This window comes from Melozone crissalis, unplaced genomic scaffold, assembly GCF_028551555.1.
Source record: "Melozone crissalis strain CALT ecotype California unplaced genomic scaffold, PUWL_Pcris_2 ptg000005l_1, whole genome shotgun sequence".
Lineage (NCBI taxonomy): Eukaryota > Metazoa > Chordata > Aves > Passeriformes > Passerellidae > Melozone > Melozone crissalis.
Window position 1 is genome coordinate 38482260 of NW_026535783.1, and position 27018 is coordinate 38509277.

At 40.0% G+C, this 27018-nt stretch overlaps 1 protein-coding gene across 4 annotated transcripts in view; it reads right to left on the bottom strand.

The window, feature by feature from the left end:
• The window catches only part of LOC128942045 (transducin-like enhancer protein 4), a 97642-nt gene that overhangs the window by 40090 nt on the left and 30534 nt on the right, over nt 1-27018 (bottom strand). For 2 of the 4 annotated variants that reach the window (XM_054284254.1, XM_054284234.1), the window contains exons 5-8: nt 26642-26704; nt 18552-18626; nt 3189-3393; nt 2765-2781 (exon numbers count right to left, since the gene is read on the bottom strand). In XM_054284254.1, the coding sequence (XP_054140229.1) occupies nt 2765-2781; nt 3189-3393; nt 18552-18626; nt 26642-26704 (360 nt within the window). The remainder of the gene's footprint in view (nt 1-2764; nt 2782-3188; nt 3394-18551; nt 18627-26641; nt 26705-27018) is intronic. The other 2 variants (XM_054284243.1, XM_054284262.1) reach the window with 2 other exon arrangements.

The following is a 27018-nucleotide window of genomic DNA, read 5'->3' on the forward strand; positions in this document are numbered from 1 at the left end:
AAGAGGAGAGTAAGGACCAGCACAGCTAGAGGCAGCAAGTTTCAGGAAGAAAACTGCCCAGCAAATCCAAAGCTCTGTAAATGGTGGCAAGAAATGGGTCATTTCAGCCAAATTCCTTTCTTTGTAGAAAGGGGTACTGTACCTTTGTTATCTGAATTCCACACTAAAGCGTAAATTTACACTTCATGAGCTATTTTAAAATCCACCCTGCTTAATAATCTATATCAGCAAGAAAACACTTTAAAGTGTCTCTCACAATTAAACCCAGGCACAACCTTATATAAATCAAAATTTTGCTACCATATCAATACATTACACTGGGGCTGTATAACATTGCCCATATCCTCATTACATGCTACACTAATTACTACCAGCAGATTCAGAATTTTCTGCACATTAGAGGCTTTTAGAGGAGCTATAAAAAATTTCAGGCATCATTAATTTAAATTTGTATTGAAATTTCCTTTTGACAGATGGCCAAAAATTACTTACTATTTAGAGTACCAAAGCCTGCCTGTTTGCACATTGGAAGAGGAAAGGGAAAAATTAAAAGGAAGAAGGAAATTTATGTCACGTTCATCACCTGTTAAATGTTAAGGAGCATTATCCTGCATGAATAAATTATTTCATACAAGCACACAGACTCCAGCTGGTTCTGGCTGACAAAAACTGTCTCAAGTCACACAGCAGACAATCATAAAAAGCCTCTCTTAACCAGGAACCACTTAAGGGAGGAGAGATCGATTGAACAAGCAACTAACTGCTACTCTGGGCATCACTGAAAACATTTAAGGAAATTAGCAAACTATTTCACCTTGCAAAGCTGGCAGTAAGCCCCATAATGCTGACACACAAGCCAATTCACAACCTGAGCACTGTGCAAGACAAACATCTACTTATCATTTCAAAGTAAACTGCACAAAGTAGATGCCCTTCCTTCCTTCTGGAAGCTGTGTGAGTAACAGCACTTTTGAATCCATCCCAGGCAAAATCAGCCTTTACAGTACAAATACTCACCCTAATATCCACGCCAGCATAAACACCCCAACACCTCACAAATTATACAAAAAATGACTAGCATAGCTTATATTGTTTAGAAACAGTGAATGGCATATATTAGCAATTCTTCTCGGTCACTTTCTTGAATGAAATCATCATAGTTTCGACTATATAGGTAAGCAAACTCACTCAAGAAACCACATGGCTTCGTGCTCTCACAGTTAGTTATCCACCCCACTTGCATTTGTTCGTTTGAGTGCAGGAAAAAGGAAAATAGACTAAACTTATCTGTTCATAATGAAGACTGGGTTTTCTAGGGAAATCGTCATTAATGTGTGCATTAAGTAGTATTAGCAGTTTCCAGCCCTCATGACAAAGAGGCTGAAGTGAAATCCAACACGCTGTTGTCTTAGGTCGGCAGATAGGCAGCTTCAGTGCCTTTGCTGCTCACGGTGAAAACTGACAGTTCCTGTCAGGTCCTGGTTGTTATGCAGAGCCACGTGTGTAACAGCAAAACTGACAACCATTGGCTCAGTTGCGCTTGGCTGGGACACGTCAGGAGTGCCAGTGGCAGAATGGGTGTGCTGGGATAGGCCGTGGGACACGTCCCCACCTGTAGCTGCCAAAGAACCAAGGTGTCAGCTTTTGTGTCAGCCCTGGATGGACAGGTCTCTAGTGGGGGCAAAGCCTGTGCCCAGAACCATGCTTCTCCCAGCACTATAACGGGAACACTAGTAATATCTGCCTGACAAGATCCTGCTAATCTTGTGTAATGCACACTAGACCAGTGCTGTGAACATCTCTTCCATCACTTCCCCAGCCTCAAGAATATATTATATCTTCCTATAAAAGCACAACTAGAAACCTGACAAACTGTTTCTAAGTGCTTCATAAGGTTGGTACAGACAGGTCTTGCCATTTATAAGAGAAATGTATCTTTCTTTTCACACTCAGCAGCACCTAATAAGGCTTGACCTTGTGTTTCTGAAAACCATGCAAACTAGGAGAGCAGACCCACGAAGGAAGAGGGCAGAGTAACACACATCTCTCCATCTGCAGCATTAAAACCCCAGGAGTCCCTGGGAGACTCTGATGGCTATCAGTACGGAAAAGCATAACATGTCACCGAATCATACTGAATGCTCAAAATTATACAAGTTGCAAGGTATGTTATTACATCTACTTATTATCATCACCTTACACATGATACAGGTATGCTGCAGAGTCACTCAGAACCTGAAAATTAATTTTTGGAAAAGGAAGGCAGAATCCTCAGTGCAAGCTCCAGTACCACGTTCATCAGGGTCGAGGGAAGGGCAGCTCACTCCTCCCCAGCTACAGGATAGCAGGCAGCACCCTGCATCCCCCTGTGAGTGACAGAGCCCTCCTTCCTCAACTGCATTATAAGGAAATATCAGAATTACAATATACAGCATCCAAATGACTTAAGACTACTGGCTTATTCCTTCTGTCTGAAAAGCTTGGACACAGACCCTGGGCAGACCTTTCTTTCAGCCCAAGAAGAGCCTCAATGCTGTTCCAGTAAACTCACTGGTCAGCGTGTTGCCTGCAATCTAGCTGCCCCACACCAGCCATTGCCTAGATGTGATACACAGGCTATGCAGGGTGCTGCCAATCAACACAAGCATCACGACCCAGTTCCAGTTTGTGACTTTTTCCACCACTCTGTGCCACATTTCAGAAAAATGCAGTGTTCACGCAGCTCTGTCGAGCTACCCTTTACACCTACAAATTGGAATCCTACCTTGATGGAGTCTCTGTCTGCATGCAGAGCAGCCCCCATGCATAAGGAGGGGGAGATATGGTGGCAGGGGATGGGCACAGGGGGGAAGAAAAAAAGAAAGAGAAAAATACTAGTTAGTTTACACAAAATTATACATTTATCATACTCCGAAGAAAGAATCCTGATGTCTGTTAAATAATAAATTGCACAGATGTTAACTTTTCTGTACAGTTAATTATTAATGCTGTACAGCCAGATTTATAAAACTGGATTTCTAGCATTTGAACACAATTCCTGGCTACTGCTTGATAATAAACACTAAAGTAATTAGCTAGGAACTCTTCTGAAAATTGCTCCTCCCTCCCCTACCTTCGCTTGCTTTAAACAGGAGAATTTTAAAAAAAAGAAGGAAACCAAAGCCACACACTCCTCTGGCAGCTCCTACCTCTTTGGTGATCATTATCATGGTGCTTCTTCTCATCTTTAATTGGGAGGTGGGACTGCCCTCCCAGTGCACTGGAGAGTGCCAGGAGACCAGCACTGCTGCCAATGGGTGGGATGGCTGGAGGCTGCAGGCCCGAGGGGTGCGGAGTGAGCGGCACGGGAAGACCATGTCCATGTGACAAGTGCTGGGCCTGGAGTTGTTGCTGCTGTGAAAAACAAAACACAGATATTGAATTTGTTCGGGGAGCTGGGGATTATCTAATTGATCACCTACATCAACTGTGACTGATCAGATCAATCAATGCATCTGATCAATCCAAACATCCTGGTGCCTTAAAAATGTCCAGATGTTTGGACACAACATATTTGGTAAAACTCAGACTGAACTGGAAAACAACAACAACAAATCTTAAAAAATAAAAAAAGAAAGCAAATGAATGTTGCCATTTTGGTGAATTTTTTATTTTTTTTGACAGAGGTATTATGCTTTTCTCTTTCTAGTAGAAACACTCCATGTACACATCTAATCAAAACATATGTAACTGTAAAAGCAGTTATATAATGAAAAAAAAAAGCTGAAAATTGAGAAAATTAGTGTTAAACAGTTCTCCCAGTGCTACTGCACAGCATGCAGTGAAAGTTAATTTGAAAGAGAAAACCTGAATTAACAATCCAGAAAAGGAAACTGGTTGCAGCCACCGTTTTAAGCCCTTTAAGTGTCCTCAGCGGTACTTGAGCAAATTACTAAAGAAAATCTAATGTAGCAAGGCTTGGGTCCTCCTGTAGGCTTGCTCAATAATGCTGAAATAATTGGGCACTCTGTGCACGTTTAGTGATGCTCGAATGAAAAGCTAGAGGCCTGCCCTTGTACTCTTCTCTAGCTGCTGACTCTGTGTTGTGACAGGTTTATTTGAGTGGGACTGTGATGCATGCACCAGTAACTGCACTGACAAGAGTTTAAAGTCATTTTTACCAGTACACTGGCAACACATAGAGAAAGCCCTTGAGAGGTTCGAATTGGAGTGCTTGACCTCAACCAGGGCTGCATCAAGCTCTGTGCTATACTAACCACTGTGGGGTAGATAGACTGTTGCTATTCATTGGAAAGGCAGTGGAAAAAAACCTTGACAAATCAACAACAAAAACCAAACAGGTGAAAAAGTTTAGTTAAATATATCCCAAGAGAGATCTGTTCGGGTCTAAAGCTTACACACTAACCATCCAGCTAATTTCTGTTCATAGAAAAAACAGATAACCCCTAGAATTTTCTTTTCATTTTCAAGCAGTTATTGCCGAGAATAAGTCAAATCCCAAGTCCTCTAGGATTGTTCTCTCCCACCTGCATGTCTGTATACAGGATTTAGAAGAAATAAAAACCTAACTTGTTTTGCATAAAACCATTCCACTTTAAACTTCTAAGACTTACTTATATTGAGGTGAGCTGAAAGTAAAAGGCTGCAAGTCACAGCACACTAGATAACCCTTGCAGCACTCTTTACACATAGCTCCCTTGACACCCCACCCTGAAAGAACAGATCCTTCTCTCCTGCTTGGAAATAAACCTCATGCAGTGGAATCAGACTGGCAGTGGCATGCACACATCATCTTATCCAGACCAGTACCAGAGAAAATAGGGCAATGATCTACAAGAAAGCTATGGGGGAATAAAAATACAGAAGAGGGCGAGAGGCAGACCAAAATCAAAACCAAACGAACAAAAACCCATAAAGAATGTTCTTCCAAGTGGAAGAAGAACAAAAAGGGTAAATCTTTTTCCCGCTTGCGAACCCATCTCATTCTAGCAGGTGTTCCTTCTTGTAGAATGTATCAAACCCATTTTGCTTGCTTGATGCTCTTGTGGCAGTATGCTTCATTCTTCAAAATATTAAATTAGCTACAATGAAACAAAGCAAGAGAAAATAGTGTATTGTTTAGCTTCGGGGTTTGAACGGGGCTGGCTGCCTTACAGCAATCTGGCATGCCTGACTTGGGGAGGGAGGAGAAGAACAAGCAAAAGAAAAGGGATGAATGGAATAATCTGTGTTCTGCTACCTGGATATGAACAAGGAATTTTCTATTCCTACTTGATAATGTGCTATAAACCACTGCATGAAGATCTCTGTCTGAATCTGCCAGTGGCTTAAAGTAAAGACTTTGAGAAGAGCCTGAGAATATCAACAGCGAGCTTTCCCCATGTTAACTATTATACTGTCAACTGAAGAGGAACACTCATTACACACTACTGTACAATCCATAGAGATCTGCCTATTGACCTACCCAATTTGCATTATATGACCTCTTCTATTGACATAGGATAGTTTCCAAAGAACTGGAAGAAAACCGCACTGCGAAGGTAATACCCTTTTTTACTTGTCTTTGATAGGAATCTCTCTTCATAGCTCAGCAAGACAACAGCACAGACTGAAGCCTGGAAGAACTGAATATCAATAATGACTCTCAGACATAATATGGTCTTTAAGAGTAGTAGCCTAGCAGCTTGAGATCACCCAGAACAGCTGGGCTGTGCCAGTCGCTCTTGCCCAAGAATCAAAGTGTTTTCACTGCAAGCTGAATTGCAGAGAGCTCTGAAAAGAACTGCAAAGAGTGGAGAATTAAAAAACCAAACCCAGAGCCTTCCTGCCATAGAGAACTTTTCTGAAGAGAGCAAGTTCTTCCAGTAGAAGTAATGGGAACCTGAAATCTGGTAACAAGGCCTCAGAAGCAACAAAGTGTCATTCACTGATACAGCAGAACTTTAGTACCATTAAGTCACTTTGTAACAGCAGAAAGAAAATGCTTTGGTATGACAACTAGACTGCAAAATAAGTCTAAACTAACACCCAAAATTTCAGCATAGCACACATCCTGTGCCACACAAGGACAATATTGTTGCATACTGTTAGATGGGGTGGGAGTAAAACTCCAACAGAAGGAGGATCCTGGCCGAGGACTGTATTGGTACAGGAAAGACTATGATCTCCTCCAATATAAGGAGAAATGCTGAACACCAAAAATGAGGCACTGGTCCAAAACCAGAAAGGAAGCAAATGCAAGTGAAACACTGGGTAGGCTTTTGCTCTCAAAATATATAAGCGGAAAAGGAAATAAAAGTATATAATCACATAATTAATAATGCTGTTTGCTAATAGGCTTAGTCAAGAAGGTAAAGATGAAGTGACATCTCTGTCATTTGCTATTACTGTATTCAAATACCCACAATGATAGCTTGACTTTGTTTTTCCATTGCTTATGGGCATCACTGGTGAGCATCAGGTGGCCTACATGCAGCAATTTCTTTAAATGGAAAGTTATAGAAAAATGGGCAATTCCTTAGCCCACTCGGCATGAGATTAATGCTACCAAGTGGTAAAAAAGGGTGATCTCCTGTAGTTATCAAAATGCCAAAGTTATGGAGGAGTAAGTACGGAGATAGTTACTCTCCACACACAGAAATATTCCATTATGGAAGAAAGTTCACACTTGTTTCTGCCTGTAGCATGATTTAGATCATAAAACTTGACACAATTTAAAAACTTGCAAAGAAAGCCTGAAGCTAACTGAGCAACAACATAATTTTTTAAGTTGCCTTCTCTTCCCCTTCTCCATCTTCTCTGTAATTTGTAATCTTTGGTCATGTTATTTATGAACTCCTAGCATGTGTAGCATGTGGTTAACTTCAGACAATCCCATCACAGTTGACTACAGTATGCGTAAAGTCAAGCATACATCTTCAGCATTAATGCATAATAGGTGCAAACTTGGAAAGGCAGACTTTATGATGCTGTAAATTTTCCAGAATTATTTGAAGATAAAAACATCAAGAGTTACTAGCAAGAAATACACCCTATGGAATTACAAAATAGATTGCAATGTTTTTAAGGAGCATTCAACACACACAAAATATAAGAGCACAGGGTAAACACAGCAATCAGAAAGTAGCCAAAAGAGAAGACTGCATTCTTTTTAGTAATAAGTTTAGGAAGATGATAATTTAAATCAGCTGAGTGGTAAAAACTGAAGTAAAGCTTTCAAAACACATTAACACACGTCAAATAAAGATAACATCTGGCTGCTACTAATGGTATTTTCTTTTCTGTATATTCTTCTAGGCTGTCTAGAGTAAGGAATAAAATAACTCCAAAGTCATATTTACACAAATAGGTAAAAAAGATTTGCTGAAGGCTTTTATCTGAGTAACAGTAATTCTTAGAACCGCCATTCTAAATGTTGATGCTTAGCTTAATTCTTTTCCCAACACATCTTAAGAGATCAACTTTTAAGTAAAATGTGATAACAAATCCACTAACAAATTAACTTTGAATGCTCTCTTGTTATAGTCAGCACATTCAAAGCCTATTTTCCTGGAAGAGGTTCAAGTTTTTGCTGGATATTTTCCAAGCAGCTTGTATTGCAGTAATCTACCACTTTCCCTCTCACAGACCCTGAGAAGTCACGGCCATTACTCAAACAACCTGAACATACTACTCTAACCTGAAGAAATTTCTAATGTTAACAAATGAATGTATCAAAAAGATATTTTCTGTTTTATAGTTTTACACATGTTCACTACTCGTACCTGCAACACTGATGGGAGAGGACTTCAAAAAATCTGAATCAAACAGTTTCACTGTTTGTTTGAAACAAGTTAAGTGATGTGGTTGATTGCTGAGACTGAATCATTGGTATGATAGCATACAGACAAAACAGAACCCAAGCTGAAGAGGAAACAAAGACATAGAAACAATGGCTCAAGAGTACACAATATCAATGTCAGTGGTTTGAAAATCAGCAAAGGCAATTCTTTGGCACACGCAGTTACGAGTGTACTTAAGATGATATGAACTTTTATCTGTTGTGCCTGTTCGCACCCTTGACGTGATCTGTACTGTTTGTACTTCCTTTGTACTGCTCTCTCTCTGCTGGCAGATATTTAAAAATTAAAAAAAAGTTTTTCTGATGTTATGATACAAGACACCAAAACAGCCCACAAAGAGTCATATAGCAGCTCCTCCAGTGGCATGATTCTGGAGCTATATGGATATATACCATATAACAGGTTTGCATAAAGGAACAGTGGTACTGATGAAGAGTAGAACAAATTACTACTCTTACTCTTTAAAGGGAGAGTGAGCATATTGAAAATTATTACAGTGCCCAGAGTAAAAAAAATATCCTAGTGGGAATCCTACTACAGACCACCAAGATGAAGAGGCAGAAGAAATATTCTATAAGCAGCCAGCAGAATTCTCAAAATCACAGGCCCTTCCTCTCAAAAGGGATTCCAACTTTAAAGATGCCTACTGGAAATACAACAAAACAGAGAGGAAACAGTCCAGGAGGTTCCTGGAGGACAATTTCCTGACACAGTGGAGATGAGAGAGACAACAAGGGTTGGTGCCCCACTGGACCTGCTGTTTGTGAACAGAAAAGGATTGGTGAGAGAGGTGGTGGTCAGAGGCCCTCTTGGCCCAGCCAGCACGGGTTTATGAAAGGCACATCCTCCACATCCTGTGGATATTGTCTACATGGACTTTAGTAAAGCTTTTGACACCTTTTGTCATAACATTCTCTTGGAGAGACTGGCTTCTCATGGTGTGGATGAGTGCACTCTTTGCTGGGTATAAACTGACTGGATGGCTGGGGCAGCAGCGCTGCTGAATGGAGTTACACCAGCTGGCAGCCCAGGGCTCAGCGTTGAAGAAAGCTCTGCTGAATATCCTTACTGACAATCTGGACAAGGGGATTGAGTGCCCCCCCAGTCAGCTGGCAGATGACACCACGTTGGGCAGGAGAGCAGGAAGGCTCTGCTGAAATTTCTTGAGGGATTAATGAGCCAAGGCTAATGGTATAATGCTGCCCAGGCACAATCTACCTGGTAATATTTGGATCTTATTCCAATAGTATAAGGTTCAACAAGGCCGAGTCATGACAGTCCCATGCAGTGCTACAGCCTGGAGGCAGAGTGGCCGGAGACCTGACTGGTGGAAAAAAAAGCCTGGAAGTGCTGGCTGACAGCAGCCGAACATGAGCCAGCAGTGTGCCCAGGTGGCCAGAAAGGTCAATGGCATCCTGGCCTTTATCAGCAATAGTGTGGCCAGCAGGACCAGGGAACGGATGCCCTGTACTCCCAACTGGTGTGGCCACACCTGGAGTTCTATGTCCAGTTCTGGGCCCCTTAATTCAGGAAAGATATTGAGGTGCTGGAGTGTGTCCACAGAAGGGCAACAGAGCAAGTGAAAGGGTCCAGAACACAAGTCCTGTGAGGAGTGGCTAAACCAGCTGGGGCTGTCTGGACAGGAGAAAAGGAGGCTCAGAAGACATTATCACTGTCTACAACAGCCTGAAAGGAGGTTCTAGTGCAGCAGGAGTGAGTCTCTTTTACCAGGCAACTAGCTATTGGATGAGAGGAAATGGCCTCAAGTTGTGCCAGGGGAGGTTTAGATTGGATATTAGGAAAAACCTCTTCCCTGAAAACACAGTCTTGCATCGGAACAGGCTGGCCAGGAAGGTGGTGGAACCACCATACCTTCAAGCACTCAGAAAAACTTTTAAATGTGGCACTTGGGAACATGGTTTAACTGTGAACACAGTGGTGCTGGTCTGATGGTTGGATTCAATGGTCTTAGAAGTTTTTTCCAACATAAAAAATTTCTGTTACTCTATGTACTGTATCAGCAATTAGTGGAAACTCTAAGTGCTCAGATGCAACTTATCTACTAGAAAATTTGCATCTGTCTGTTCACAAAGGGGAATGAATACAGACCTTAAAAAAATCTAGGATTAAGAATGAAAAATTATAAAAAAGGAAAGAGAATAAGGAGCAGAGTAGTAATAATAATAATAAGGATAATAGTAAGTTTTTAAAGAATCAAATACCATGTTACTTGCTCTCTAAGATTCAGCAATTTATGTCTTTGAGGATGCTGATTCCACAGAAGGAAAGCAAGCTCTACTGACAAAACTAAAGGGGGGAATGAAAAAATCAATAGCAGTCATTAATCAGAAGAGGAGCATTTAGAGCTCCTACATAAATAACAAAGAAACCATCAGAATCATATCTCTACAAATTGCTTCAAAGATCTTTTAAGCGATCTAGGAACAAAAAGTCATCTCCCAAATCATATTGTGGGATGAAAAGCAATACATGCAGAGCACATTTCCGTTCTTAATCATGTATATAGGAACATCTGTCAGGATACATGTTTCACCATTTGTCCTCCCTTCCACTCTAATGACTATTTTTCACCCAGCAAAACAGCATAGATAGAGGACAAAAAATTAATACAACCTACTAACAAATAAAAGATTCATGGCCAAAAATTGGACATAATCTTATAAAGGGAAAACCTAGTCCTCTGCAAAAGGCTAAGTTCACCTTACAGCAGTATTAGAGTCCAGTAGTTTCTTCTTCTGATTGCAGGACTTCACCTCAATTTCACACTGGAGGTGGATGGAGGAAGAATTAAACTCTTCAAAATCACTTTCTGTTATCATTTAATAAAGGGCAGAAATTCCCACATAAATCACAGAACTTAAAACTCTCTTCCTCCTTCTCCCCCATCAGTTTCTATTTAAGGTAAAGAAAATCCACATCTGCCAGAGAAGGCAGAAAGCACAAACTGTAAGCTAAAGGCCTTGCCATGAGGAGTGCCAGTGGTGTGACATGTGCCTTTACATATCAAAACTCTGCTTCGAAACCTTTCCACACAGACCAGTGCAAAAAATAACAGCTGCAGCAAATCTGTGTTTTCTACTATGTATAAACAGATGGCAAAATTAATCTCTGGCTAAGTAGGCGCACATTGGTTCATGTACCTTATTTACCAAATGCTCCACTAATGTCCTATCCATAGGCATTGGGAAGAGATTTTTTTTTTTTTCCTCCTCTGGACTAACAGTAAAAAGACAGCATTTCTGTTGGGACTCTGTAAATTTTGGTCCTTTTCTTTAGAAATGAGAGTAACGTCTAGGCTTTTCCCAGCAGACTTCTAAATAACCTTCTAGGGTCACCACAGTAAACAGTTTCTAAAACCTTGGGCTAAAAACTGAAAAGTTACCATCCGAGATGTACCACAAATCAAACAATAAAAGCTAGAAGTTAAGCAATGGCACTGGTCACAGAGAGATTCAAGTGGCAAAATCCATACACAATTCTATTACCAAAGCTTTTAAATGTGGCAGCTATAAATCACTTCTAAGATTCCTCACAAGGTATGGTTTTAGAGCCATGTAATACCAACATAAAACAGATTCATGTTATGCATCTCACAGATATATTTCTCTAATGCATGTTATCAAGCCAATCCTTACCAAGTCAAATTTCTACATAGCACTTACTGAGAAGCAGAGATTCCTTAACTCTAAGTGCTAACACGATGCTTCTTCATGCTGACAGCACACAAGTGCACACTGTGTTGGATTTCAACAAGTTGTCCTTCCTTGAGATAAAAACCTGGGATGCACAGACTGATTCATTCTTTCCAGCCCATTCTGTGTCTCTAAAGATGGCCATTTCTGGTGCAGCTGTGGTCCTGTGCAGAGGACTGTAATGCCTGCTCTTCTCAGAGCTGAGCAGCCTCTTCCCACAAGTGTTAGGAGATGTGGATACCATTACCCCTCTCCAAGCAGATTTCACTGTGAGATGTAGTGTTACGCCTCTTTAATGTAGTGCCCATTAGCCAGGTAACTGAAAGTTAAAGTGAATTCTTTTGCTTTAGTGCAGTTTCCTAGTTACAGTGGCTTCGATAAAGGAAGGTCTTGACAAGGATCAAATCATCTGGATTTAAATTGCAGCCCCAAGACTGTGGAAGGACCACTTGTTCTTTTTGCCTTAGCCTCTTTAAAAAGTATAACAGAGAAAGCAGTAGACCTCTGTTTCACAAACAATCCTGAGTTAGTTCATCAGTGTTTGTGATGCATTCATATACCCAAGGACATGACTGTGAAGAATTCAGCAAGCAATAGGCAAGTAACTGTCTTGCTAATAAAAATCAAACATTCTGAAACATCAGACAGTGTAAGACCTCCTAAATTCCTTCTTCATCGATGGACTTAACATGCTGAAATACTCTACTTAGGCAATATTTTAGTGTCCATCCCAGTTAAGCACTAGAGCCCTTGCTCTGGTCCTACATTTAAGATTGAAGACATGAAAAGTACTATTCACCCACCTGAAGCAATGCAAACATTTACCTGACTCACTCTACAATACAGTCCTGGTCCTCATTCATTGCTGTAGGCAGCAGCCTACAAAGTGTGGTTGGGAAGAAGTCTAGGTGGCAAATATGTGACCTTGTTTAGGGGTGGTATCAGAACTCCTGTAGCTGAAACCATGATACAATAGCACCTTTCTTTAGGCCATACTGTACAGTAAGGGTACCTATTTAAACAGAAAGCATCATCACTGAGTACATAAACATTGCTGATTTTGCAGTTAAGTGGTTTTGGAAAATCTCTGTCTTTACAATACTGTAAAACCTAACGGATAGACTATTTTTTCCCCAGCTATCACTGAAGGCAATACACAGCATATAACAGACCAAGATGGAACATAATACATCTGGTATATGGTTGGCAACAGCTTCCACTTATTGGAGTACAGACCCCACTGGCAACAGTATTGTCTGATTTCTACAGCATGTGAAGTGAAACCACACAAATATAAGTAATTAATAAAATATTACATACGTCCGTGTTACAGAATATTACAAAAATTCTCCACAACTCTTCATATTTGCACTGATTAACCCTAATTTAAAAAACAAGATACAGTGGTCACACAGCTTTGATACTCCTTGAGAAGCATGGAGGCCAACATCAGCGCTCGTGCCGGATGAGATGGAGTGTGCGAGCCACAACATTCGTGTCACGCACGTTTAGTTAGGCAGAACGAGCAAAGGCCTCTGGCACCAGCATATTGGCAGTGAGAGGCTCTAAGTGGTCAGCACTTCACACTGCAGCAGCACTGACTGCTCATATAGTGATAGACGAATATAAATTCAACTAGCTACCACAGCTACTGAAAATAGGACAAAAAGCTGAAGACAGTGGCAGCCCACTCGAAGTGCAGCAACAGTAATTAAAACCCATCCTCAGCAATATGGAACCTGGAAATCTTTTACATTCCAATTAATTCCCTCAAAAATCCCTAAAAAGATAATTTTCAGTTTCCTTAAATGAAGACACTGCATACAGAGGAGATTTATTTAAATTAGACCTCACCTTCAAGGCTCTCTCTGAGGCTGGCACATGGGAATAAAGGAACAAGATGATAAATTCCTCAAAAACACATCTTTGCAACCAAAAAACAGGGTGTCTTCAACTCAGTCAGACTTCAGGTGAATAATTCAAAACCAAAAGTGCTCACCCAAAAGCCTTCTACAAATCAATTTCAGTCTCTAGGCAGGATCAAAATATTTGCAGGACCATATGACCACTAAATAAAAAATCAGCAAACAAGAGTAATTAAATGGGGAGCAATGAATTTCAACATTTCTTTAGGGTACACAAATAAACATAATTCGAAGCATATAGCTATTAAGTCAACCTCTGCTGTCCCACTTTAACAACCTGTGTACTATATACAGCCAAAGACCACCAACTTGTTTTACAGAATTTAAGCTTCAACCACTGCTTATCACACCTTGAATGAGCAATACAGAAGGGCTGGAGAAAGAAGTGACTGTTGTCCCCATGCTACAACACTTTTGTTCTAACTGCCCTCGCTCATCCTCCCTGACACCACCATTTCTGAATGCACACACCTGGGCAGGAACAACTTTTCCATGCAAACTGTGTGTACTGGTTCAAGCAGAAAACCCTCGCTCCTCCTCACAGCACCTGCACACACGTGAGCCAGCAGCAAGCCGCCATCTGAGAGGAGCGGGAGATGCTGCTGCATGTTAAGCAGCATCCGGCCTCTGCAGCCCCAGACAAGGCAGCACAGCAATCATGGCAGGGACAGAGGCCAGCTCTTCATTTCAAGTTGTGTGTGCTTATCTGCACCACACCACCTTCAGAGGCTTCTGTGCCTATTTTCTAAACAGCCGCTGTTCTCCAGAGCTGTAAAACAATCACTCTCTTAAAAACAAACAAAAATTATGGATCTTTTGAGATGGGTCAAACAAGCACCTTAGCCTCAAATGGGTAGAAATGGTGACAAACGGTGCATTTAAGAAGAAACCTTTTAACATAGTAATTATATGTGACAAGACAGAAGGCGTCCTTTCTTTCAGTAGCTGCCGTTTGCTTATTTTTTAAGAAGATAATGAAAGTGGCATGATAGAACAAAATGCTTAAAAATTAAACCAAAGCCATTATTTTTTCACTCAGATGCATAGAATGGTAAAGAAAAAGAATTATTTCAATCATTTCCTTAGTAATACACGTAATATTTAAATAGATTTAATAGTGCAGCTCCAAACCAATGAATTATGAGTTTAAAACCTATTAAAATGTAATGTTTTTTTCCTGAGCTGAGGGGAGAGAGATTTAAATTCACTGAATTTTAATATTTCAGCTTGAGCTGCAGGAGGTAGAGAAAGTCCAAATGAACTATTCCATCAGCACCATTCAAGCATGAACATTTTAATCAGTTTTACTTCCTTGGAGTTCTCCAACACAGTTTACGCTGTCATTCTGAAAGCACTTAACACAGAGGGTGTGAAAAACCACCAAGGCTTGTTATTGCCTTCACAATTGATGGCAAATAATTTTTGCAGACTTCCTATCATTAAAATGTCACTGCTAAAAATTGAGGTTCAGCATTTCTTGTGCTAAACTGCATTTTCTTTGAACACCATCACATACCTGTTCTTAAGTTTTTGGTACATTTATCTCTCTCCATGTGATAAGCAGGCACACAAGCCTTCATTTCTGCCTTACTATCCAAAGGCAGTTGAAAAAATACTATTTTAAATGGAAAAAATTCCTAAAAAGTTACAAGTTAATTGCCTGGCTTCTTCATTAAAACGTAACCACACTCACACAGCATGTTCCAAGTGTATAGTATAATGGATTAAAGAAAACAAACCCCAACATTTTAAGAAAGTTAGATGACTCAATTTATTAATACAGGAAATGAAAACATCATTCCTAATTAGATCATATTACTGATTTAAGGCTACGATTTGTGTGCTGTTCCCACAGTGCAATCTTGCAGATTCTAATGTAAAAACGCAGCAGCACAACACATGACAAGATCAACTGGATATATCACACTGCTCATCCCAGAACACCCTGCCCTACAGGGAAGTAGCTCTGGATGTGCACTACAGACTGCCCTGAGCAAGAGTGCTGCAACACACTGCCCCATGGCAAACACCAGAGGCAGACCCTGAATGCCTGCAGATTTACAGTCCTCCTGCAGCATGCTTATGATATATCCAGTTTTGGTTTAGTTTTTCTCGCTGCATCTCTCCAGAAGATGATAGATGATATTTAACTTGTTTGAGCCCATCAATAGTTTTAAACTGAACATGACCTGTGAAAGAAGTCATTATAACTCTGTTTCATTCCATTAAACATAACTAGTTTATTGTCAGGAGAACAAGCAGTCTCTCTGGGTCCTGGGCTCACTTCAGTATTTTGCATTTAAACTGCACGGATCAGTGATTTGGTTCATTTACCAATGAAGATAGAATAATATTGCAAAGTTAGAAGGTGCTTCATCAGATTCCATTAAATCAGAGCACATTCATACAAAAATATATACATGTGAAACACAAAGAGAGATATGATCTGTGCACCTTCAATTCTTTCCTTGTGCCACACTCCATTCTGGTAGCATGCATTTTTAACTCAAGGCCAGAGTTGCTCTATGCGAACCAAGAGAGTTTAGCGTGAGTGAGGTGAACCAAACAGGATGCCCACAAAACAGAGACCTAAGCTACAATCTCATTTCAAAAACTCCAAATACTGCTTCTGTTTTTGTCTGATACACAGTTCAATGGGTTAAACAAATACTGGAAGTTTCTAATATACCATAGGGTTCAAAATACACAAACCCTGCCAGACTTACTAAACAGAAAAATAATATAAGACAACATAATCAGATACATAAAAAACCCATTATTTCCAATTATGTTCTTTGTTTTATTTTTATTGGTATTCACATTACAAAGTATGATAAGCCTTTTCTAGCCCCATGCTACATTTTCAGACTTTAAATCTAAATGCAGACATAACGCTGTTGTGGGATTCTTGCAACATGATCTTAAGCTTATTAGATAACTTGCACTCCTGTTCATTCCATTTTTAAAAATTTAATCACTAAAAGATTGCATGAGATTACTTATCTATAAACCCAATGAGTACTCAATTTTAGTCTGTATTGCTCCTGTTTTTCTAAAATTAAAGAGGATCACACATTATTTCCTAAGTCAACATAGAACAGCTGAGTGAAAAAAGGCAGGTAAAAATCAGGATTGTGAGGGAGGCAAGGGTTTGCTGACTTTAATGCACAAACCCAAATCCGACAGTTTAGAGAAGTTTGAGACAACAGAATTTCAGTTGACATGAAAAGAAATTCAGACAGGAAGAGAAAAGAAAGTTTACTTCTGTCTGGTGGGGGACAAGACCAACAGAATTACTGTCAGGCTCCCCGACAAGTGTCTCATCTGTTTATTTTTATTCTGTGTGGTTTAGTGGTTCATGAAAACAGGACAAGTTTAAATAACTAGTATGATGGCCAGTATCTGTAACATCACACACTTTACACTTGCTTCCTTTACTAGAAATCAAATTTCTTTTTGCAGTCTGTCTAATGCAAAGGTGAATTGGCAAAAATGTGCACAGGTAAACTGTGAAGTATGAGTGTGCAAGTACACACAAAACCGCACATGCACATTTACACACACACACACTACAAATGCACATGCAGCACACACATATAAAAGCTTTAACAAAGAAGCCAATCTTTAGCTGCTCACTTTATGCAAAAATGTTAATAAAAGGCAATATTTTTGGTTAGGTAATGAAAACTAATTGGGAAATTATTCATTTCCCACTCTCCCCACTGGAGCATAATAGACATACAACAAATGTTATTCATGATTCTACACGATGCGCTCTGATTCACCTCCTTCTTTCTAACGGGCACTTCAGAGGAAATAAGGGTTACTCTTTTCCATTTATAATTTCTAATTGACTACCAGTGCTTTCTTGTGGTCAGAGGTATACAAAATAGACCTAGAAATAGCCTATTAAAAACAAGCTACAATCAGACCGCTGCTCTAAACTACTGTCAGCAATGATCAGAAAGTCCTGATTTCCTTGTTAAAAGACAGTGGCATAATTGAAGCCATATCTTCACTTCAGATTGATTATTCGGCGACCCTTATCCACATCTTCATTCAGCAATTTGAATTTTAATGAAAGTAAATGGAATAATTAGCATTTCAAAGTGTGTTTGATACACTGAATAAAAAAGGAAAAATACTTTTATGTTTAATCTATACACAAAAGAAAAAGCATTTGGGAGGATGCAGAAGATACGAAGTACAGTTGTAGTGTCTTCATTAGAATAACTAAAACAACTGCTTGCTTCAGCTGCATAATTATACAAGAGAATAATGTGTTATTAAGCTATGACTTCTCACCTTTATTTTATGTAGTGTGAACAGCTAGAGTTTTTGCTGTTATGTCTCTTCTCCAGTCACAAAATATAAACACTGTGGCTGCCCACACCAATAAAATCTCTGTACTGGGCTAATACCACTGTCAGCAAAGATTTTACAAGAGGAGCTCCATGCACTGTATTTATAGATGACTAAGAGCAGGACACCTATAAGCACAGTGGGGATGAGTTTTTCTGCTGCCCATCTTGATTGTGTGTTTGGTATTTTGGTTTTGGTGGGTGTGTTTTGGTTGGTTGGTTTGGTGCGTGGGTGCTTTTTTTGGTTTTCTAAAGTAACAGCTATTTTTTAATGTAAAAATAAAAACTGTGGTTAATACTCAGAGTCTTGAACCAACACGCAAAAAAATATGTGGGCAGCAAGGATGGGGAAAAAAGTCTATCATATCAAGGGTACCTGTTACCATGGCTGCAGAGGCCGACTGGCAGGTGGTATGCCAAGGAAACAATGGTACTTAAATGGAACAACAAAAAAACCACAGGAAAAAACAAATATCGAGCCTGCTTTGGGGAATAGATACAACACAGACATTAATTACCCCATTAGTCTTCTTGGCACAGTGCAAGCAAAAGTCTTCAGCTAGTAACCAGCTTTTATGAAGGTCAAGCTACTGAACTTCACCACTGCCCACAACTTTTGCCCACCTGATGGAAATGAGTTCATGCAAGAGAGAAAGAAAAAGAAAAGCTATTTACAAGCACTATCAGAGCTAAAATGGAAAGACCACATACCCCAATGATTGCGTTCAGTTCTGCCATGGTCACTTGTTTGGCACGCTCCACAGCCTGCACCACTTGTTGCTGGTGCTATAAATGAAGATCAGAAACAGAACAAAATTATTTGTTTTCTAAATTATTTAGCATAGATTCTTACTTTTATTGTCTTTATTTGCTTTTCTAAGACATGCAGGATCTGAAGTAACTGCTCTCTAATAGACAGTCACATTGTGTGTTGATAAGCAAAAATATATAGGCAAGGGAAGGATTTTTATCTGTATGCCATTACATGCTGGGAATTACACCTTTGCTTCCCAAAGAGCTCTTTCACAACCTGGCTAAATGGAAAACTGTCTTCCTTTTGTTCATCAGCATGGTGTGCTTTTGAATTTAAATGCCATCTTCAAATGTAAGCCTCTTTCCTTACGGCCATGGAAACTTTATGAATAAAGCCCATCCAGTTTTCTGAAAAGAAAGGTGTATCTTTTCAACAAGCACATGGCAACCACATCACTGAGGAATATACAGATTCTCCTCCTAGGCACATTTCAAAGCAGCCCAACCATAAGAAAAAAATTTAAAATGGCATTCACAAATCTGTCAAACATGTGAAAGAGAACTAATTATTTCAATCCCCCACATGTAAATTTTAATAGCTTTAAAAAGTCCATCAAAAACACATGGTCTAATTAACAACACAGTTTACAAGCTCCAGTGGTTTTATCAGTGTGAGTGATACTGTATTCCTGCACTAAATTCAAAATTGCTGTATGTTGAAAGGTGACTGGTATTTATTTGAAAACATCAACTACAACCAAAATAAGGTTCTCATCTTGCAACCAGATCCATGGCTGTTCAGACCTCCACCAGTGGCAAATTAATCTTCACAGGCAGCCTCGCAGAATCAGCATGACACAGAACAAATAGGTGCAAGGAGGGGTCATGGAGAACTGCGAGTAGGTTGTGTGATCTGCACTGAGAGTGAGACATCGATGATTTACAGCCAGAGGTTGAACAGAAAAAGGAGGGAGGTCCTGACAATCTGGAGAGGTGTGAAAACTGTAACAATGATGCAAACACCAGCTTTGCATCAAAACCAACATCCAGATGTGTACAAAGTTTAAGGGAAAGGTTGAGAAGGTCCCCTTAAAGATTCAAGTTTGCCCTGCTATGGCTGTGTATATGGGCGGAACGGAGCCAAGGTACAGACCATCTTGTACCGCCACTCCTCCTGTGCATCCTCAGCAGAAGCAAAAAGTAGCAAAAGATAAAATGAGGACCCAAATCCTCAAGACCACCTCCAACACAAGAGTTAGGTGAAGATCACTGGGACTCCCCAGTGAGCACCCTAACTGCACTCCCACTGCAGGAGGGGCTTAAACAAGAGGGGCTGTAAAAAAGCGTGCTGCTACTTCAGGGGCTTGGCAGGCCCAGATTTTCACAATTCTGAGTGCAACACACACACAAAAAAATGGCATTTTCACTTAAAAGCCCTCTTGCATCAAAGTTCTCAGGGCAAAGAAAAACAAACCTAAAAATCCACCCCTAACTGTATGTCCTGGTTTTGGCCTGTACAGAACTATTTTTACACAGCAGCCATGAGGTTTGGGTCTGTTTGGGCTGTCCTATAGCACCACACCTCATTGTTTCAGGGCAAAAATAGGGCTGGGCTTCCAGAAGAAATGGCTTTTGGTCCAGGAAAGCATGGTAGCTGGAGGGTCTGTCTTTCATTGGTTTTTTGTCCTAGGCTTGGTGAGCAATTTTACTTGTACATCAGCCTCTCTTTGTACATTTTTGTGATTGGCATGGTTGCTGTTACTGTCTGTTTTCTTATCTCATGGCTGTTTCCAGTAATTTGTTCTTATCTCAACCCATAATCTCTTTTTTCTCCCATAGAGGAAGGTTGTGGGGGAAGCGGCTGCATGTTTTTTTTCTTAGTGGGAAAACTAAACTGGGGAGTGCCATTCCTAACCAATGACACTAAGAAATTCTGATCCCAACTAAGAAAACAGATAAATGCAAGTAATCAAGGTCATAATTTACAAACACTCCTGGAAGGAAGAAAATGGTTTTAGAGTTTGTTTGTTTCTAAGCAAATGAAGGAAATTACTGGACACCACTTAGAATACTGCTACTTTTTAGGTGTAAACAGAATCACAGAAGTTTCAGTTTTGTAAAACTACACTGTCAGTATAAACCAAATCTGCCCAATCTATCTTATAAGAATGTAAAGATTAAAAAGCAGGTTGGACATCAGCATACAATGTTCTTGGTATTCAAGAGAAAAAATTTAAAAATTAAAAATCCAGTGTACCCCTACGAGAGATATCAGAAAAAAAGGAAATTATGATATTCAATCACCAAGTTCCTGATAATGTGTTATCAGCTCCAAGTTATCACTTGTTAAGGATAGGTACAGCTTATATGAATTATATAGCTGCAAGCCTAGTGACCCACGACTCTATATGTCAACAGATGATTATATAAATTACACCACTATTTTCTGGTAGAAATCATTCACACCACAGAATTTTTCATTATTTCATTGAAAAAAAAAACCCAAAAGAACAAAGCAGAGGTTTTAAAATATTTACTTTTTAAAATAAAAACATTTACTGAGAAATTTACTGTCATCTCCTCTGTCCTTCCACAGGCAATGCTTTTTGCACTGAGGCAAAGAAAGCTCTTGTATATGTGAGTGTTCTATTCCAACATCAATTTACTTAAATCCTTCTCCCAGGAGAAGAAAAAATGTCTAAGGCATCTACAAAAGCTGGCCTAAACCTATCAAAATTATTGTAGAACTTACTTCAATTTGCATCCAGGATTTAGAAAATAAGTCAACTCTACAAAAGTTAAGAGTATATTCTGTTCCCTTACAGCAAATACATAAAGAATAGCTCTCAGAAGAATTTGGAAAAAATATTATTTCATTCTTAGGCCAGAGGAAGAAAAGGTGAAGGGATGGACTACCAAAACCCCACTTTCAGATTTCTGCCAGAGCAGTCACACAATCCATCTTTCATTGATTCTAATAGGCTTGGGATCAAGACCTCACAGAGAGGAGAAAACCCGAGGGCCTAGTAACACTGAACCTAAATTAGGTACAGTAGAGACTATTAAAATTCTCCTATTGCTAGCTGCTTTAACATTGATTTCATCTTCAGTGGCTTTGTATGCAAAAGACTCAAAATAGATGGTCTGTAATTAGCCTTTCCATCACTTCCAGCTCATTGCAGCAACAGAGGAGGCACTTCCTCAGCTCCCAAAAGCACCCAGGGTTGAGTGACCCTGGCACTACTTCAAGTTACAGACAAAACCCACACACTTGAGTGAAAAAGGGTACAGGAAAACCCATGCAGGGTTTTGAAGAGCTGTCTGCTCACAGCCTTTCTGAAACTGGGGTGGGCTGGGAGCTCTATGTTACCAGCCATGGCTCCAGAAACAGGTGGGCATCTCTACACCAAAAGAGCCCAGCTGGGTCCAGGGACCCACTGCAACCCAAACCCAATGTTTTGGGAGGGGGCAGGGAGCCTAGGGACTCACTGAGCAGGATGGCAGCTGGCTGGCCCAGCCTGAATTGGTACCCAAGGATGGATGGTCCCAACACCTACTACCTGTGCCTGAACACCCTCCTGAGCCAGCGCGCCAGCAACAAGCAGCATTATGTTAAAACCAAGCCATACACATCCGCCTGTCCACCAAGTGATCATGTAGCGATTTACAGCCAAGTAAAAACAGCAAAACCAAAAAAGGGTTACTTTTTTCCCAACCAAATATAGACACAGGGTTGCAACTTTCACACACATTTAATGCTAGCCTTCATCTGTGCACACACGCAAATGACAGATCTGGGTTTTTTCAGCTGTGGGAAAACAGCACTTTGCACTGCATTTAACATGCCAGAGCAATGAGCTCGATACCCTGCCCCACCTGTCATGCAGACTAGTACTGTTTCTTCTTTCTCACTTTTTCTCATTTCTTCTCCCCTTTTTGTGTTCTATAGTGAGCAGTGTGCCTGTACTTGCCTTGTTTTGGAAAATCACTTCATTTAAGTCTCACAGCGTGTAGCAACAACTACAGAGACCACAAGAAGAACCTAGGCTTTTTCACCATCACAGTGTCTCACCACGCACTTGTCACCTAGCCCTGGCTTATGCACGGGCACTGCAACACGGTGGAAAATTCCCAGGCTTTTCATACCATGTCAGAGCTCTCCACAACTCCCAGTGACAGGCGGAGCTGTGCTGACAGCAAGTGAGCAGCCAAAATTTCCCCAGGCACGGACACAATTACACTGGTGTTAAAAACCCCTAATTACAGCCTGTCTTCAGGGTTGCCACCAACATCCAAAGCAAAACTCACTGAAAAATTTGCTTTGAAGAAGCAAGCAGCCTCTGCTATTCCTTACTTGTATTATTTTGTTGTTTATGATATGTTTAGAGGTAGTACAGGTCTTGCTTAAGAACTGCAGCACTGCCCTTCTTGGAAACCCTATCTAGAGACAGCATAATGAGACAAGGCCATGCCAAAAATGCTAGTGAGAACTGGAAAGCAAATACACATTTACCATGGAGTACAGCACACACTGTAAAGGCTACAAGGGACAAGTTGGGTTACTGAATCCAAGCACCATAACCCAGACAAGATATAATAACTACTTCACAAAAATGTGAGAGCATTATTAGCAATATATGCATAAATTGCTAATGAGATGCATTCCTTGGCAGAAGAATTACAGATTTCTCAGTTTCCTTGCATTTACTGTTTAGCTCTAGTCTGGGGCAAGTTTGAGATGGAGGCAAATAATTCTGTCTTCTCAACCTCACATCTCAGACCAAAAGCTATTTCCTCTCGATCAGTATGCAAGAAATCCCGCTCTGCTTCTACATAGTGGATCTCATACTCCTCATTCAAATTTACTGGACTTTAGAAACACCTCTAGGGGAAGTATGTACAAAGAAGAGCAAGCATATTATGGTCCACATCAACCTCTTTAAAGAAAAACCATCAACTGATATCAAAAAGTTTGAAAAGAGAAGACTCCAAGCAGAATTTCCTCTTGATGTTTACATGTTTGCATGCCAGTGCTTTGCATTTTATTACACTAGAAGGTACATCTAACGACCTTAGTGTGCACAGGGAAGATACCTGTTAAAAAACAATCCATCTAGCTAGTTATTAGCTAGCTCACTGGCAGTTGGAAAGTGAACCTCCCAAAAAAGTTTATTACAGCCTCCTTCAGCCTTCCAAAATGTTTACATTGAGGCATGTAAATTGACAGGGACCAGTACTTGCTTCTCAAGCAGCTTTTGCAGGTAGTGCTGAGCTCCAAGTTGCCACAACTACAGCATTTGCTGTACATCAGCCAGTTTATATGTGTTTCATGAATATAAACACAGACAGTATTTACTCAAAAGAAGGTGACTGTGATATGTATCTCCAGACACACTGAAGAAATGCCACTATCCAACACTGGAGGTCATTCAGTGCTTAGCCCACAATAACAGCCAAAGGTTGCAGCCAGCCACAAACACCACGTTGAGCAGACAGGAACTAGCCCCAGCTTGAAAGCCACAGGTTGTGAAAGTGTCATACTCTGCTGAAGCTGGTAAATTCAGTTGAGAAGTGTCAATTAGCAGAGGCACTGTCTATGGCTATAGACATAAAATTAATTGCACTGTACTGGCTAGATCATTCAAGCATGGGAACACTGAACTATCTACCAACTGCAGCAGATTAAACTAAATTAACTGAATGACCACAACCTACACCCAGGCAGGCACCCCTTTCATTTTATGCAATAGGAACTACTTTGATCACACTGGTATCTCACCGTATCACACAGAGGTGGAAAATGACTGTTGCAGCACAGGAAGCTCAAAACCACAGCAGAAATTGAATACACATTGCCCCTGAGGTCCATATCACATTTTTGACCACAGAATCACTCTTTCCTACAAAAATGGGAAGCTTGTATTTCTTGGTGCTGTTTTTTACAGTCTGCCTAAACTGGAATAAATGTAAAAACAAGGTATCAGTTGACTGTGTGTTTAGGCAGGTTAGAAACTTTGTTTTAAATATATGCTTAGATGATGTACAGCACAATAAAACTGCCTGAGGCCTGGAAAATTTACTGAATACTATACTGGACTGCCCCCAGAAACAAAGCAGACAGTAGTACACAGTAGGGTCATGTATTATAAATGCATCCTTTTCACAAGTTCTCTATGTGATTTTGCCCACAATTTCTTACTTCTAAGTGAGTTATCACAAGCCATTGATTCCTTACAAAGTTAACAAGCAATAAGACAAGTTAACCTGGTGCTATTATGAGGCAATAATGTTGCCATCAGTGCATGCAACCACTGTATTTTGTTCATTTTTCCCTCAGGCACAATATAAAGAAGGCTGATCACATTTTTCAGCCACTATTCCACAATTAGACTGCATGTAAAATGCATAAACAGCAAAAGCATGCTGCAATTCAATTCTCTATTAATCTGGATGATGAAATAAAGAGACTTCCATTAAGACATTAACTTTTTAAGGATACAAATTAGAGGGAAACCAAGACTATTACTATACTCAAACCTGAAGCTCAGTTCCATTTTGACACATCAGTGTATGCCAACATATACTGATTTAAATATGTATTCTTACTTGAAGAGGTCAAAAAATCATCAATATGTTCCTAAACCCATTATAAAAAGTCACTGGCAGTTGCACTGTCAAGACACATGAAAAGCTTTTTTTTTAAGCTCCCCCTCTCAATCCTTCCCTGCTGTCTATATATGGCATGCTATCTCTGAACAGCAAATAAAAATGTGTAACTGCACCCTATAGAGACTCTGAAGCAGTCAAAGTACAAAACAGCTACTTGTTTTAGATCTGTGAAGGACTTGAATTCTGGTCCTCCAGCAATGGAGCAAGAACATTACGCATTATTTAGTTTCCACAAATCCATCTTCATAAGCAGAGAGTACAGTGGCACTCACAAACTCTGTCAGGTTCTAGTTTTGATGGCATAATTCTTGTTTCAAATGCACACAGATACACACACGTGTGGCATGCACAAAGCTCATTAGCTGAACAGCAACATGGACCACACAGCCTCACATTGGCAGCCAGCTGAGCAGCTCCCTCGAAAAGCACTGGCATTTTATGTAACAACTGAAAAGCCAGGAGGAAGTCACATCGTGTTCTCAGGCATGACGTTTTACAGATGCAACACATAAAAATACACCCTCCAATTTTGTCTTTGCAACTACATATTGTATTAAAATGACACTGTGCGCTAAATTGATGCACACAAACCTGCACCAACAGATCCCAGTGTCCAGTCCCCTTCCTTCAGAGGGGTGGACAAGGGAGGCCAATTTGCACCAAAGGTTTCCTTTCATGAACCACACTTCCTATTTACTTCACGCACGCCAGTTGCTTGGAAGTTTCCTCATTAGCTCCCATCTACTCCCTAAATCCCAGCGCCTTTTAAATTATCTACAATGCACTCACAATAATACTAGCAAATCATAATTTGGAGAAAATTAATGGTTAGAGAAATTAGCTCACAGTGAGTTTCAATTTTCTGTTTATATTCCCCAAATACACAAAAACATAAAAGGATTTAAGGTAGGAAGTAATCAGGGATACAGAGAGCAAAGAGCCAGGATAAAAACTGTGTTTCTATGCCTGCTGTGTTGAACATCACTATTCATGTACCAAAACAGAAGTTTCTGCCGAACTTTAATGTTCACTGCCAAAGATGGAGCACAAATTATGCCTTTCTAGCATTTTTGCAAGCTGTCTTTGATTTCAGACCCACAAAATCATAACTGCAAGAGAAACTACATTGTATGTTGAAGAAAAATATTTTAACTAAAATTCTGCTTTGACACTACAACACATTCCATTTCATAAATATATTTAAATGATATTGCAATAGGCTTGAAGATAATGATGATAAAGTGATAACAGCACAATGGAAAGTCATCTACAAGTGCCAAGAGATCCATAAGGAAACAGTCTCAACACAAAGCCCCACATCTGTAATAGATACAATGATGCAATCGTTTAGATCAGAAGCAGTACAAATGACTACCTACCTCTTGGGACAGGAAGGGAATGACTTGTGCACATATAGCATTCAGCCTCTTGACAATTTCTGCCTGTAAGTCACAAGAAAAAAGAAGTTCAATTACATAAATTCTCAAATGCGACTGTCACCTAAGAACACTAAAGAGAAATTTGTTTTCTTTCAACTCTGGCCATACTCTGGCCAAGAGATGTTCTCAAAATAACAAAAGTGTTTGCACAGGGATCCAAATGTACTTAGGAAGCTAGTAATTTCTGGCTAAAATATTTTCCTTAAAACCACTATTGCGAACTGATACAAACTGTAGTTAATTTTGATTACATAATCACAGGAATTTAAAGAACAGAATCTTCAGGAGATGTAACAAAAAAGATAAACAAAATTCTT